The following is a 15,720-nucleotide window of genomic DNA, read 5'->3' as shown; positions in this document are numbered from 1 at the left end:
GAGATATAAGGAGACAGGTGAAGAGCAGAAGACTGAGGCCAGGAGAGTGATTAGTATGGTGAGGAAAGTAAAACTGGAATATGAGAAGAGATTGGCATTAAGATCCAAAGAAAATCCTAGGGAATTTTTTAGCTATGCAGCCAGTAGGAGGAGAAATGATTGTGGAAGAATGACATTGTGGGATAAAAATGGGAATAGAGCGACTAATGCAGAGGACAGAGTGGAGTTGTTCAATGAACACTTTATTTGAGTATTTCATCCTGGAGGAGGTTTTAATACAAGAGAGATAAGGCAGGTTCGAGATTTAGAGGTGCAAGAGGATAGTGTGTTCCAAATACTGAGTACTCTGAATGTCAGTAAAGCTGTGAGACCTGGATCATATTTCACCACAGATTTTGAGAAAATGTGCTAAAGAACTGACAGCTCCGGAGCTGTTGACCTGGCTTTTCAATGAAAGTCTGGCTATGGGAAAGGTACCTAGGGAATGGATGGAAGGTAAGATAGTGCCATTGCATAAGGGAGGTAGCAGATTGGAAGTGTCTAATTATAGGCCAGTTTGTGTGTCATCAGTAGTAGTCTTGGAGAAATTAGTGAGAGACCATATTGGGCAGATCAGGGTAATGTTATCTGTGAGAAACAACATGGATTTGTTAAGGGATGATCTTGCTTTAGTAATATAATTGCCTTTTATAATAAAGTGACAAGAGCAGATGATGAGGGAAAGGCATATACTACCATTTTTTTTTATTTTTTTGATGACAACCCTGGCAGAACACAAAGGACAATTGTCCTTTGTGTTCTGCCAGGGTTGTCAATTCAATGTTATAAAATATAAGATAATGCACTTCTGGATGAAAAGATTACACACTTCATATCATATTGATGGTACTAGTTTACAGGAAATTGATGAGGCTAGGGATCTGGACGTGATGGTAGAAAGAAATTTGAAATTCAGAAGACATTGCAACTATTGGCAAAATAGTTTTGCTGCTGAAGAACACAATGACAAGTAAGGATAGTGAAGTTAGTTATTATACCTCATTATAAGGCTCTATGATTTGGCCATATGTTGACTACTGTGCACAGATTTGGCCAACTGTGTTTTTGGAGATCAGGAAGTGGTGGAAAGGATTCGGAGACAAGTGACCATGCTGGTGACAGGTCTGTGGAATGTTCTCTATGAGGATGGATTGAGGGTGTGTTGGTTGCAGAGTTTAGCTGACAGGCAGAGGAGAAGGAATAAAATGGAAACTTATAAGTTATTAAAGAGATTCTATAAGATTAACACAAAAGAAATTTTTTAGTACATGGAGAGTAGGGGAAAACGAAGTGTCACAGTTGCAAGTTTTCTAGTGTGTGGTTAGTAAGGTGTGTGCTAAGTTCTTTACTTGGAGAGTGGAGAATGAGTGCGGACTGCTAGAGATGAACGTGAGAGCCCCAACAGTGATTAGGTTTAAGGAGATGTATGATAGGTATTGTGTTAATAGATAGAGTTGGTGGTCTCCCACAAGTGTTTTGATTCCATGGAGTTCCCATATAAATAATAATAATAATATTTTATTCAGTGCTAATCTGTCAAGGGGATGATAAGGTATCTTTGATAAGGTTTAAAAGTTTCTGGTTCATTCTTTCTTTGCCTGCTATACCCAATGTATTCTGATTTCTTATAGTAAAATCTGTCTAAACTATTCCAGATATTTGCAGAGAGAGTAGAAGATAATTCTGTGTACAGGGTATATGACTGACTGTCAATTTTTGAAAGCTCACACCTTGTGCGTTGTATGTGTTCTTTCAGTAATGCTACTTCTGCGTGTTGGAAAATTTTTATAGCCGCTTAGTGGTGAACTGCTGCTGGTGAAATCTTAAAAGTAAGGAATGACCCCCCACTGTCTCTACACCTCAAAAGAAATACTAGCCTATTGTGGAACAGTTTTTGTTTTATTCTTAGTTTTTCAAATTTATTAACTTTCGTAAGTAAAAACTCACCATAAATTTGTATTTCATTGTGTAAGCTCCTGTGGAGATAGGACATTCTAGAAATATTTTATCCAATATTTAGCCACAAACAAAGATGCCAAACAGAAATTATATTTTTATTAATTACAAGAGATTACAATGCAGTGGAGACCACAATTATAGTTGCAATTGTGGTCCTGCATTGGACAGACATGCAGATCTGAAGAACACGTCAAGGACATTCAGAAAGCACAAATCAGGACTAGCAGCACATTTTCACTAGTGATGTTAACTGTTTTTTTTTTACTTCCTTTCTAATTTTTTTTAGTTTATTCATATTAAGAGAAACAAAGCTTTTCATAAAATTAGTTTAAAAAAAAAAAAAAACTTTCTATTTGGTTTTCTAAGAGTGGAAAACTTTTATAGCTGCTTAGTGATGAACTGCTGCTGGTGAAATCTTAAAAGTAAGGAATGACCCCACTGTCTCTATTTGGCATGTTTGTATTCAGGTTACTATGATTACTATGACAGCATTACATGATTAAGTTTACATTATTATTAATCTCCAATCCACAATTTTTCTTCAAATTTATGTTGTCATATTTAATCGATGTTGTCATATCTAATATTTTGTTCTTCTAAGGCAGTTCTAAGTGAATCAATCCGCCTAGACCTTGGTCTTCCTCTGGGTCTCTTTCCTGACATCAAACACCTGTTTTGCAAACCTTCCCTCACCCATTCTATTTAAGTGGGCATACCACCTTAGATTAGCTCTGCTGACACATTCTTGAATGCTAATAATGTCAAGTTCGTTTCTAATATCTTCATCTTTAATATGATTCTGCCATTGATGCCATCGGTTCACTCCCCTAATTTTTCTCAGAACCCTCATATCTGTGGTCTCTAGTCTTTGATCAAGTGCTTTATTTCTAACCCAACTCTCAGATTCATAACTTAAAACTGGTTTAAACATGCTCTTGTGTACTGCTAGTTTGTTTTTTTAGCTAATTTCTCTCTTATTTCATATAAATTTATTCAGCTGGGTACCCACCATACTGGCTTTGCTTATTCTGCTGTCTATTTCCAGATTCTGTTGTCTATTTCTACTTCAATGAAGACTGCCATCTTCACTGAAAACTGTGCCTAAATAGCAGAAATATTTTACTTTTTCTATAGGATCTCCACTCAGAATGCGGCTGAAGATTTCTATGTTCCTGCCTATTTTGATAGTTTTGGTCATTTTGTTGCTGATTTTCGTGCCAAATTTATTACAGCTTTTATTCAATTTAGTTAGAGAATCTCTAGGATTCTCTAACCAATTCTAATATCAGGCCTAATGCCATTCTCTTTCATAATGTGATCCATATAGATGATGAAGAAGAGTGGAGATAATGTGTATCCTTATCTTACCTTTTGGTTAAAGACCTTGTCTTGTAGTTAAATATTGGATAAAATATTTCCAGAATGTCCTATCTCTGCAGAAGCTTATGCAACAAAATACAAGAAAATCATTAGAGACCTATGGTTACATGGAACAGAAACCTGGAGCATTGATCTAAGATTCAAACTTTGGAACTGAAGATACAGTTCAGACGTGGAAGGGTTTTCTTCCCAGAAAGTCTGGTTTTTCATGCTGCAAAACAGGCCACAAGAAAACAGTGCAGATAGGATTAAATGTGCAGATAGGATTACGAGTGGAGGAATAACAGTAGCCAATTCAGCAGAGCACTGTCCATGGAAGTATATATAGAAGAGGCATAAGGCAGAAATTGAACGTCTGTGAGAGAAGGACTGAAGTGAGTGGGTATGTGAGAGAGGGATCATTAGTTAGCCGGACCGCCCTCTTCTGACAGAATCAAGCAATCTTAGAGAGGATTTTGGTGCTCCACCCAAAATACAGGGCAATACTGCATGGCTGGGTGGATTTGGGCTTTGTACAGAATTGCAGCTGTGAAGGTGTGAAGTAGTGTCTTGTGCGAAAAAGTACACCAAATTTTTTGGAGGCTGTGGAAGCCATAGTTGAAACGTTGTTGTGTCAGGAAAGATTGGAGGTGTAGGTCAGTCCAAGTAGAGAAATCTGACTGTGTTTGGATATCTCAGTATTACTGAAGGTAAGATCTCTTTTTTGAAGGTATAGCTCTTTCTTGTGAGAAATCAGACAGGACTGAGTTTTGGTGGCATTGAAATTTAGAAGGTTGTCTTTGGACCTGTTTGAGGATTCTAACAGGTTTGTTGAATGAAAAGGAGGAATGGAGTGTACTGTCATTGGTGAAGCTATGGATAGGATTGGAAGTCCAAGTGAGCAGGTCATTTATATACAAGAGAAAGGGAGTGAGTGAAAGAACAGAGCCGTGGGTATTCCCATGTTGGTGGGGAGAGTAAACCATCCCCCATGACATGTAGTGAGCAACCAGTGAGAAAGTTGGTGATCCAGTTGCAGAGTGATGAAGGCAGACAACAGGACTGCAGTTTGTTAAGTGGCCCCCTGTGCCAAACCCGATCAAATGCCTTTGAAATGTCAAGGGCAACATGAGTTTCTCCAAATTTTATCATGATTTGAGTGCAGCAGTCGGTGGTGAAAGTAAGAAGAGAGCAGATGTAGATTATGAGTGGCAGAATCCATACTGCTGGTCACTGATTAGTTGATATGACTCTAGGTGGATCAAGAGGATCTTATGCCGAGGACCTTTACATGCAGAAATAAAAGTTAATCTTTATATAGATTAGTGCACAGAGACTTCGTCACCTAGTTTTGAGGTAATGAAGAAAAAGAATCCATAGAAAATTAAGTAAAAGTAACTGGACAGAATACAGGATATGAAGATGGACTAAGGGAATGGAATTTGCAAAGTCTCATGAATAGGAGGAGGAGAGGAGATATCATTGACATATTTAAGTTGGTAAAAGGTGTTGTTATCAGGTTAATGTGTGAAGAAATTTTTCGTAGAATAGGAAAAGGGGGTAGAACAAGAGGCCCGTCTAGAAACTGTATAAGGACAGTGTGAACAAGAGAGTGAGTAACGTGTTTTTTTGCATGGAGAATGTATTGCCAGACAAAGTGGTGAATTCAAACATGTTAAACGAGTTTAAAGCACACTTTAATGTGTATCTCCCATGATGAGTCTTTTGACTGCATGGAGGTCTTGTGTTAATAATAATTACTGTAACATCCTGATAGCAGAACCATTCACCCTATTCATTACTCATTACACCAAGGTTTTTAGGAAAGAAATCCAAGTAAGAATGAATGAGATGGATTTGCAGTGACAAACAGGTACAATTTTCAGCTTTACTGTTTGTTATCCAAAACCTTTCCTCAACATCTCTGATTTCTAACCTTCTTATTCTTTTTCAATTGCTCTTTATGATTTTTTCATCTTTTAATACTAGTCTATTAATACTAATACTACCTTTTAATATTCTTCATCTTTTAATACTACTCTAATGTGAGGTCTAACACACAGACAAACCTTAGGTATGGCTTCTACATATTATAAAAATGATGCCGTTAGATTCTAGTATGCAAGTCCAGTTTTCAAATGACTCAATTGTTTTATTTTAGTTTTTTTTTCATGAAAGCCAGATAATCAGCAATGGTGGCAAAACAAAATTTTTGACAACAAAGAGGGAGGTTGTGTTTTATGTTTGTTGCACCTAGTATAAAACATTTTCAGGAAGACTAACTTTACAAGACAATACAACAATACAACACTGTTTTTTGTTCCTTATTTCAAATCCAAAGTAATTAAAATATGCAGTCTTTATCAAGTGATGATGTATTACTGTTTAAAACTTGTACATTTACAAAACACTCACATAAAATAAAAGTAGTTCAATCTTTTTAGTCTCAAAACTTTTAATGTACAAAAACAATAAAAAAAAAAAAAACACTACACAACGAATAAAGCAGAGATCCAAAGACATTTACTCAAGCAAGAATCTTCAGAGACTCAGTTCATCTAACAGCATCCATCAGCATAAAGTACATTTAAATACCCATTTTCAAACAAGCTACAAAAGGCAATTATGTGACAATTTTAAACTGTTTAGTATACCACTGATTCCTGACAAATTTTTTTTGTTAAAAAAAAAAGTGATTTTACATAACTATAATTGATGGAATGCTTATTTCTTACAATGTTTTAAATATAAATTTCGCTGCGCAGTGTTTATCATGCCCGCAGCAAATGTGCATCAGCCTTTCCTACATTCATAATTTTGTCACTAAATATTTTTTTAAAACTGATCTCCAAAGATATAAATAGACACCTTCAACTTACCTGGACTCACTGGAACAGAATCATAATGGCAATTTACAAGTAAACTTCTATTAGAAGATGTTGGGGAACTAATTTTCGCTATGATATTTTTAACATCCGAGTAGCACGAAGTCATGCCATCCTGAAATTTCAAGCTGAAACATCCACTGACTTTCTGGACTTGAAACTCAAGTGTGTGATGCGCTTTAACATAGCTTTTGATATGCGTTAACTGTCTCAAAAGATAATCAACTGCTAAGACTTCATTCTCATAACTACCTGTTGGTCTTGGACCAATACTACTTAACTCGTTCAAAAAATTCCTAGCTCTCTCTTCACTAAACCGATATCCTCTTAATTCTACTTCGTTCCAAATGTGATCAGTTGAAATTGGCGCGGGCAAAAGGAACTCATCACAATACACTACTATCGTGAAAATAAGAAAAAGAAAAGATAATGAAAAAAAAACAACCTTTTCTTCGTACGCAAATAATGCACGCTTTCTAATTCGGCCATCATCAGCTACAATATAGTCTGCTGTTTTATATGACAAATTTTTTTGTCTGCATCGGACTCTCGGTTCCATCATTCACACGATCCACTCAGCTGATGTATAAGTAGGAAACCTGCAGTGCTACTTGCAACTGCAGCAACAACAACAACAAAAAAAAAATATATATATATATATATATATATATATATTTAGAGTTACCAAGTAATTTTATAAACTTGGTTATCTAAAAAACAAAAACTTATTTTACATATATGTGTGTGGGTGGGTGTGTAGAAAGCTATATATATATATATATATATATATATATATATATATATATATATATATATATATATGTATATATATATATATATATGTATATATATATATATATATATATATATATATATATATATATATATATATATGTGTGTGGGTGGGTGTGTAGAAAGCTATATATATATATATATATATATATATATATATATATATATATAATAAAAAGAGGTTTAATGACTGTTACCGAGAGATAAAAAGATGACAAGATATATTTAAAAAAGATACTACTAGTTTACTAGTTTCGTTACATGAATATCCTCAGGTATCACAATCAAAGAAGTATATAAAAAATTACAGAGACTTAAAATTGTTGTACTAACAGAACAAGTATAAAAAGACAGTAGCGTGTTTGAAAAAAAATGCAAGTATGAGTTCCAAACAAATGAATACTACGCGCTGTCGCGAGTGCGCCAGTACTGAACAGAAGCAACGTGTGCGTCAGAGAGATTGTAACTCAGGCAGTTGTTGATATGAGAGGAATCTAGAAAAATTTCCCTAGATTCAACAATCTTTCTTTCAAGTTCATCGTAGCACACATGGATGTTAGAAGTTTGAGTCCAGTTTACAATGTGCTGGAGGCCTTCGTCTGAGTTAGCTGAAAGGAGAACGTGGCTAGGGGGAGCGCTAGCTCTAGTCCTGTTATAGGAGATATCTCTACGGTGTTCATCCAAACGTAGAAGGATGGATTTAGCAGTCTGTCCATAGTATGGCTTTCCGCAATCACACAAAATCTTGTACACTCCTGGAAACTGAGTAGGAAGATATTTCTGTTTATGTTTGCTAAGTAATGAACGAAGTTTTGGAAGCGTAGTGAAGCATTTTGAAATTGAATTTCTTGAGAATCTTGGCCAGTTTTGCTGAAAGAGAGCTGATGTAAGGCAAGGAGATGAAGGCTCTTGGGGAAGAGTGATCTTCAGAAGTAGTTGAGTGGCTGGGGGAAAGAAATTTGTTAATTTTCTTTGGAGAGAAACCATTGTTAATAAACGTTTTTTTAAGAAAACTGAGTTCATTTTCAATTTCTGTTTCTTCTATAAGTAATGATTTGGCTCGGTGAGCTAAAGTGGAAATAATACCACATTTTTGTGGGGGACAGTGATGGGAGGAAGCATGAAGGTATCTGTCAGTATGAGTAGGCTTTCTAAAAATTGAGATTTTAATGCTCTCAGCACATCTAGTAAGTTTATGGTCTAAAAAGGGAAGGCAGTCATCTGATTCCAGTTCGAAGGTGAAAGAGATTTTTTCATGGCACTTGTTTAGGTGGTCTAAAAATAAATAGAAGTTACTGACGCCGTCTTCCCAGATGAGGAAAATATCATCAATATAGCGGTACCAGACTTTTGGTTTAAAGTGAAAGGAGTTAATAGCTTTTTCTTCAAAATCGTTGAGAAATATATCCTCAAGAATCGGAGAGAGTGGGCTGCCCATAGCCAGACCAGAGTTTTGTAAGTATATCTTGTTATCATATTTGAAGTATCCTGACTTTATGCAATGGGAGAGAAGAGCAAAGAGTTTTTTGATAATTTGTTCTTGAGAAGAACGAGGACTTCTTGAGCAGGTACATTTGTAAAGAGAGAAACAATATCAAAACTGGCCATTAAATCTGTTTTTTTAAGTTTGATGTCCTTGATTTTAGAAACAAAATCTGCAGAGTCTTTAATATGTGAAGAGGAAATTCCAGAAAGATTTCTTAGAAAACTCACTAGATATTTGGAGAGCATATAAGTGGGAGAGTGTATGCCCTCAACTATAGGTTTGAGTGGGCAGTTATTTTTGGGAATCTTGGGGAGACCATACAGTCGAGGTATCAAGGGATGAAGTGACCTAAGAGAAAGCCGAATGTTTCTTTGTAACTCTAAGGTGATTTTTAATAAATTATTAGTTCTATTATGTAGTTCCATCGTAGGGTCATTAGCAATTTCTGAGTAGGTATCACTATTTAAAAGTTCCAAGATTTTATTATGGTAATCAGACTTCTTTAAGATGACAGTTGCATTCCCTTTGTCTGCCGGAAAGATAACTATGTTACTATTATCTTTCAAGGACTTGATAGCTTCGAACTGGAATCAGATGACTGCCTTCACTTTTTAGACCACAAACTTACCAGATGTGCTGAGAGCATTAAAATCTCAATTTTTAGAAAGCCTACTCATACTGACAGATACCTTCATGCTTCCTCCCATTACTATCCCCCACAAAAATGTGGTATTATTTCCACGTTAGCTCACCGAACCAAATCATTACTTACAGAAGAAACAGATATTGAAAATGAACTCCGTTTTCTTAAAAAAACGTTTATTAACAATGGTTTCTCTCCAAAGAAAATTGATAAATTTCTTTCCCCCAGCCACTCAACTACTTCTGAAGATCACTCTTCCCCAAGAGCCTTCATCTCCTTGCCTTACATCAGCTCTCTTTCACCAAAACTGACCAAGATTCTCAAGAAATTCAATTTCAAAACGTGCTTCACTACGCTTCCAAAACTTCGTTCATTACTTAGCAAACATAAACAGAAATATCTTCCTACTCAGTTTCCACGAGTGTACAAGATTTTGTGTGATTGCGGAAAGCCATACTATGGACAGACTGCTAAATCCATCCTTCTACGTTTGGATGAACACCGTAGAGATATCTCCTATAACAGGACTAGAGCTAGCGCTCCCCCTAGCCACGTTCTCTTTTCAGCTAACTCACACGAAGGCCGCCAGCACATTGTAAACTGGACTCAAACTTCTAACATCCATGTGTGCTACGATGAACTTGAAAGAAAGATTGTTGAATCTAGGGAAATTTTTCTAGATTCCTCTCATATCAACAACTGCCTGAGTTACAATCTCTCTGACGCACACGTTGCTTCTGTTCAGTACTGGCGCACTCGCGACAGCGCTTAGTATTCGTTTGTTTGGAACTCATACTTGCATTTTTTTTCAAACACGCTACTGTCTTTTTATACTTGTTCTGTTAGTACAACAATTTTAAGTCTCTGTAATTTTTTATATACTTCTTTGATTGTGATACCTGAGGATATTCATGTAACGAAACTAGTAAACTAGTAGTATCTTTTTTAAATATATCTTGTCATCTTTTTATCTCTCGGTAACAGTCATTAAACCTTTTTTTTATAATATTCCAACCGAGTAGAAATGAATTTTGAAAATATATATATATGTGTGTGTGTGTGTGTGTGTGTGTGTGTGTGTGTGTGTGTGTGTGTGTGTGTGTGTGTGTGTGTGTGTAGAAAGTGTATGTGTGTATATATATATATATATATATATATATATATATATATATATATATATATATATATATATATATATATATATATATATGTATATATGTTAAGAATACCAAGCAATTTTTAAAACCTGGTTTTACTCCATTTCCCAAGTAAGCAAACAGACAAATAAGTCAAGTTTGCGCCTGCAAGTGATGCAAGTCTAGCTGATCCTACAGGTAGTGCAAGACCAGGACAACTCGTGGTAAAGGTGGCATGAGCTCCGATCACTAATCTTTATATTTACCCTTAATGCCAAAACACATCTCCAAGAAGGAGATGTATGATGTTTTGTATTAAAGGCAAGAGGCCATTCATACATCTCCTTCTTGGAGATGTGTTTTGGCATTAAGGGTAAATATAAAGGTTAGTGATCGGAGCTCATGCCACCTTTACCACGAGTTGTCCTGGTCTTGCACTACCTGTAGGATCAGCTAGACTTCCGTCACTTGCAGGCGCAAACTTGACTTATTTGTCTGTTTGCTTACTTGGGAAATGGAGTAAAACCAGGTTTTAAAAATTGCTTGGTATTCTTAACATTTATTATACCCAAGGTAAAATACTTTCTACATATGTATATATATGTATATATATGTGTGTGTGTGTGTGTGTGTGTGTGTGTGTGTGTGTGTGTGTGTGTGTGTGTGTGTGTGTTTGTGTGTGTGTGTGTGTGTGTGTGTGTGTGTGTGTGTGTGTGTGTGTGTGTGTGTGTGTGTGTGTGTGTGTGTGTGTGTGTGTGTGTGTGTGTGTGTGTGTGTGTGTGTGTGTGTGTGTGTGTGTGTGTGTGTGTGTAGAAAGTTTTTTATATATATATATATGTGTGTGTGTATGTGTGTAAAAAGTTTTATATATATACTGTATATACAGTATGTGTGTGTGTGTGTGTGTGTGTGAGAGTAGAAAGTTTTTTACCTTGGGTATATATTATGCTACACTATGTTAAAGATACCAAACAATTTCATAAGCTAGGTTTTTATTATTATTATTATTATTATTACCACCCCAAGACCTCATGGAGTCAAAGACTCAGTTGGCAGGTCCTTTTATCACACACACACAGCTCATCATACCGTGTTTTAAACACATTCAAACTCTTTGCAGACACCACATTCTCAGGCAAGGCATTCCAATCATTCACTACTCTGCACGAAAAAAACCTGCCTCCCACTCCCCGACTGATACCCTCTTTATACAGTTTCCTGGGATGACCTCTGGTTCTCCCCTGATCTCCCACAATTCTCTGCAAAACTTCTCTAGCATTGATCCTTTAACAACCCTTTACCAACTTGTAGGTCTCTATCATATTTCCCCTCTTCCTCCTGTCCACCAGACTCTGCAAATTACATATTCTCAACCTTTCCTCATACTCGACATTCCAGAGGTCAGAAATTACCTTAGTCAGTCTCCTTTGGACCTTTTCCAACATCTCTTCAACCTTCTGAAAACCCGGTGACCAAATCATATTGTTCCTTATACAATGGAACAATAATCTTCCTACTTCTACACGTGAGTGTCCTCTGCAGCATTCCCAGAACCCTTTGTGTTGTCTTCACAATTTTGGCGATGTGTCCCCTAAATTTTAGATTCTATCCACTATTACTCCCAGATCTCTTATTTCCTCTACCTCCAACAATATATTCTCACCAAGCATAAATTCTGCATCCAATCTTTGTTTTCCAAATTTTAAAACCTTACATTTTGCAACATTCAACTCACATCCCCATTTCCGTGCCCAATCACTCAATCTATTCAAGTCATCTTTTAAGGCCACAACATCTTCACTACACTTCATGGTTCGTCCAAACTTTGCATCATCTGCAAACAACTGAATATCTCCATCTTCACCTATATCATTAATATACAAGTTAAACAGTAATAGCCCTAAAACAGACACCTGAGGCACTCCACTAGTGGCTTTCCTTTTCCTGGATATCGCTACCCCATACACAACTTGTTGATAACTATCAGATAGCCAGTGTCCAATCCAATCCACCAATCCAACTCCATCTGCTCTAGTTTGATTGTCAACCTATCACGAGGTACTCTATCAACAGCTTTTGCGAAATCCAAGTATATTACTGTATATCCTTTTCCTCTGTCCAAGGAAGCAGTCACTTTATTGTAATAAGTAAGTAGATTACTAAAACATGACCTCCATGCTGTCCATCATAGATAATACCATTGTGTCCAACCCAACTCTGGATCCTAGTTCTTGCAAGCTTCACCAATAACTTAACCACAACACCTGACACACAAATAGGCCTATAGTTTGATGCTTGAGTTCGATCACATCCTTTATGAATTGGCACAATCTTGCCTTCCTTCCACTCCTTAGGAACTTGACCGAGTGCAAGACTCGTATTAAAAAAATATGTCAAGGCAGATGTCAACTCCCTGGTACATTCTTTCAGAATACGTGGTGATATATTATCAAGTCCCACAGCCTTATTAACATCTAGTTTACTCGACTTCCCATACACCTCTTGCTCACCTACAGTCAGTCTCTCCTCCCCCATTATCAACTGCTCTCAATCCCTCCATGAAGTCACATTCACTAGATTGAAAGATCTTTTTGAACTGCTCATTAAGTAACTCCACCACACATTCTGCATCAGCTGTCTTTATACCATTTTCTCCAATCAATGTCATCCGTCCATAATTATACTTTCTTTTGCTGGCTACATATCGAAAGAACTCCTTAGGATTCTATTTGGCTTCATTAGCCAACTGCTGTTCATACTTTTCTTTAGCTACCTTCACTAACCAAGTCACCCTCCTTGCTTGGTCTTTGTAGTCCTCATTGAATTGATTATTTCCACTTCTCTTTTGCTGCCTACATAATGCCCTTTTTCTCTGTATTGCATGCTTAATGTCTTTATTCATCCATCTCACACCCATCTTATTTAACCTTCTCATCCTTGGAATACATTTAGACATTGCATCTACTAAACAGTTTTTGAAAACCCCCAAGCTGCATTGATCTCTTTTCCGGCTAACTCCTCATTCCACTCTACACCCGAAAGCTGTCATCCTGAGCTCTTCATAATCACCTCCTTTTAGTTCCACATATACCCTTTTCTCACAGAGGTCCTCGCACTGCTAGCAACCACCCAGATAACCACCTCATGGACACTCTCACCAATTGGTTGATGATTTGACACCTCATTTATAATTACATCCTCTGATGAGATGACCAAATCCAAGACCCTCAATCCTCGTGTGCCCTCTGTTACATACTGTTTGAGGTAGTTATCCCTCAAAAACTTAAGAAACTCATTTTCTTTTCTTCCAGTTGCTATCTCATCTTACCAGTCTATATTGCCATAATTAAAATAACCCATAATGATCACCCTTTTCTTATTTACTTGACTAATTTGATTGTACATTTCATTATCACCACCATCCACATTACCAGATCTATAACAACATCCCACCAAGTATTTGGTTCTATTCACCTCTATCTCACACCATACTGCCTCAAAACCACTGGCCCCATTTCCCTCTTGCATCTCTACCTTGTATGGACATAACTCTTTCTTTATCATCAATAGCACTCTCCCTCCCTTTTTACCCCCTCTGTCCTAACGAAACACATTATACCTTTCTATCTCCATTCCTGTCAGGATGTCGTCCTCTTCCAACCATGTCTCACTTATTCCGACAATCTTTGGGTGAACAGACGCAATTAGTGCAACCATTTAATCTGCCTTGTTTCTTATACTTCTAGCATTTGTATACAAACACAACAGCTCATTTCTGGATCTACAGCTAGTTCCACTGATACTACCACTCACTCGATGTGATCTCTCCATGCTCGACTGGAGTCATTTCCCTTTCTGCTTCTTCATTTTAAAACCCTTTTCAATTCGAACTGTTTAATCTTGATCCGTGGTCATCCCATCCCTTTCCTGTCTACACATGCTCACCTCCTCTTGGAACATCCACCTTTCTCATGCTGTGTACCCCTGTCCACCCTGAGCCTCCCCGTTTCCCTGCTCCTCTTGCACACCCATTCTCTCATTTTGTATACTCATACCACTCACTTCCCCATTCATAACCACCTCTTCAATCTCTCCTGTCTTACTCTCCCGCTCTTCCACATCACTTCCCACTCGATCTGATTCATTCTCTCTATTCACTTCTCTACCTTCAAGCAGCAGTCACTCCAAGCGATTCACACCATAACCACTCAAATGCAGTCCATCGCTCTCATACAGCTCACTTCGTCCCTCAAACCCATTCCACACATTAACAGACTGTACTCCCGTCTCCTCACATATTTAAGCCAGCATATCATTCATAATCCTTGTTCTCCGCCTCATTTCACCACAGTCATACCTAGGCAACACGCAAACTACCCTTCCTCTCACACTATTCTCTTTTATCCTTTTAAGCGGCCTCCTGATATCCATTCTAACACACTCTTTGTGCTCTCTCAAATCATTCGTACCTATTAATACTATTAACTCTTTTGCTCGCTCCTGCCTGAAATCCAATGCCTCAATCACTCTACTCATTTTAGCCTGGAAAACATACCTTGTGCATTCTATCCTCCAGCACACCTTTAATAATGGAGTCGCCATACAACGCGAATCGCTCATCTTTTGTTAACTCTTTCATTCCATCATTATTTACTTTAATAGTTTTTACCTGAATTTTCTTAATTTCCTTCCGTATCCATTTCATTTCTTGCCTCATCAATCCAATTCAACTTCCGAATATCGCGACACGTTCTCTATCATTCAATCGTTCTAACTTTCTAACTCTCAACCCCCTCTTCTCACTTTCAGTCTCATTCATCTTTCTTTGTTTCCGCACTTTTGGTCCAACATGCGTCCAACTTTTGTTATCATTCTTCCTATTTTCACAATCATTCATCTTTCCTTGTTTCTGTTCTTTCAGTCCAACATGCGTCGAACTTTCGCTATCATTCATTCTTTCGATTTTTTTCACTTTCGATTTCTGAGTCACGCCATTTCTAGTTTCATTCGTTCTCTCAATTTCGTTTCCTTCCGCCACAATAACCTCAATATCGTCCCTTTTAACCACCTGTCCGGCCATTATGGATCAAATACACATTCTCATATTCTTCGTATCCATCATGTATTTCAAAATAATATCAATGGTATAATAATTTTAATATGCATTTCGCATCCATGATAATTTGACGTCTATAGACGTCTTGGCCGGTCGAGTGGCATCCGTTAAGGTTTTCAAATCGCTCTTTTTCTTTTTTACTGATTTTTTAGCATTTATTTGCCTCTCTGCCTCACCATCCTTCTCTTTCAAACGCGCACCCATTTTCCCCCCAGGACAATCTTGCTACTAACACTTTCTGTCATCAATTTCATATTTGCATCCATCAATTCCTCGTTCAGGTTCCTTCGCACACACACACCCTC

At 37.2% G+C, this 15,720-nt stretch overlaps 1 protein-coding gene across 1 annotated transcript in view; it reads right to left on the bottom strand.

Moving 5' to 3' along the window:
• Positions 1-6,801, bottom strand: part of LOC150095443 (endoplasmic reticulum metallopeptidase 1-like) — a 331,828-nt gene extending 325,027 nt beyond the window's left edge. The window contains exon 1 of the mRNA XM_090410677.1: positions 6,237-6,801. Within this exon, the coding sequence (XP_090266803.1) occupies positions 6,237-6,801 (565 nt within the window). The remainder of the gene's footprint in view (positions 1-6,236) is intronic.
• Positions 6,802-15,720: the final 8,919 nt, after the last annotated feature.

The sequence above is a fragment of the Typopeltis vanoorti genome, chromosome 20, assembly GCF_054136105.1.
Source record: "Typopeltis vanoorti isolate ZY-2024b chromosome 20, IOZ_Tvanoo_1.0, whole genome shotgun sequence".
In the NCBI taxonomy this organism is placed as follows: domain Eukaryota; kingdom Metazoa; phylum Arthropoda; class Arachnida; order Uropygi; family Thelyphonidae; genus Typopeltis; species Typopeltis vanoorti.
The sequence above is the reverse complement of the archived record's forward strand: the minus strand, read 5'-3'. Positions and strand labels throughout refer to the sequence as shown.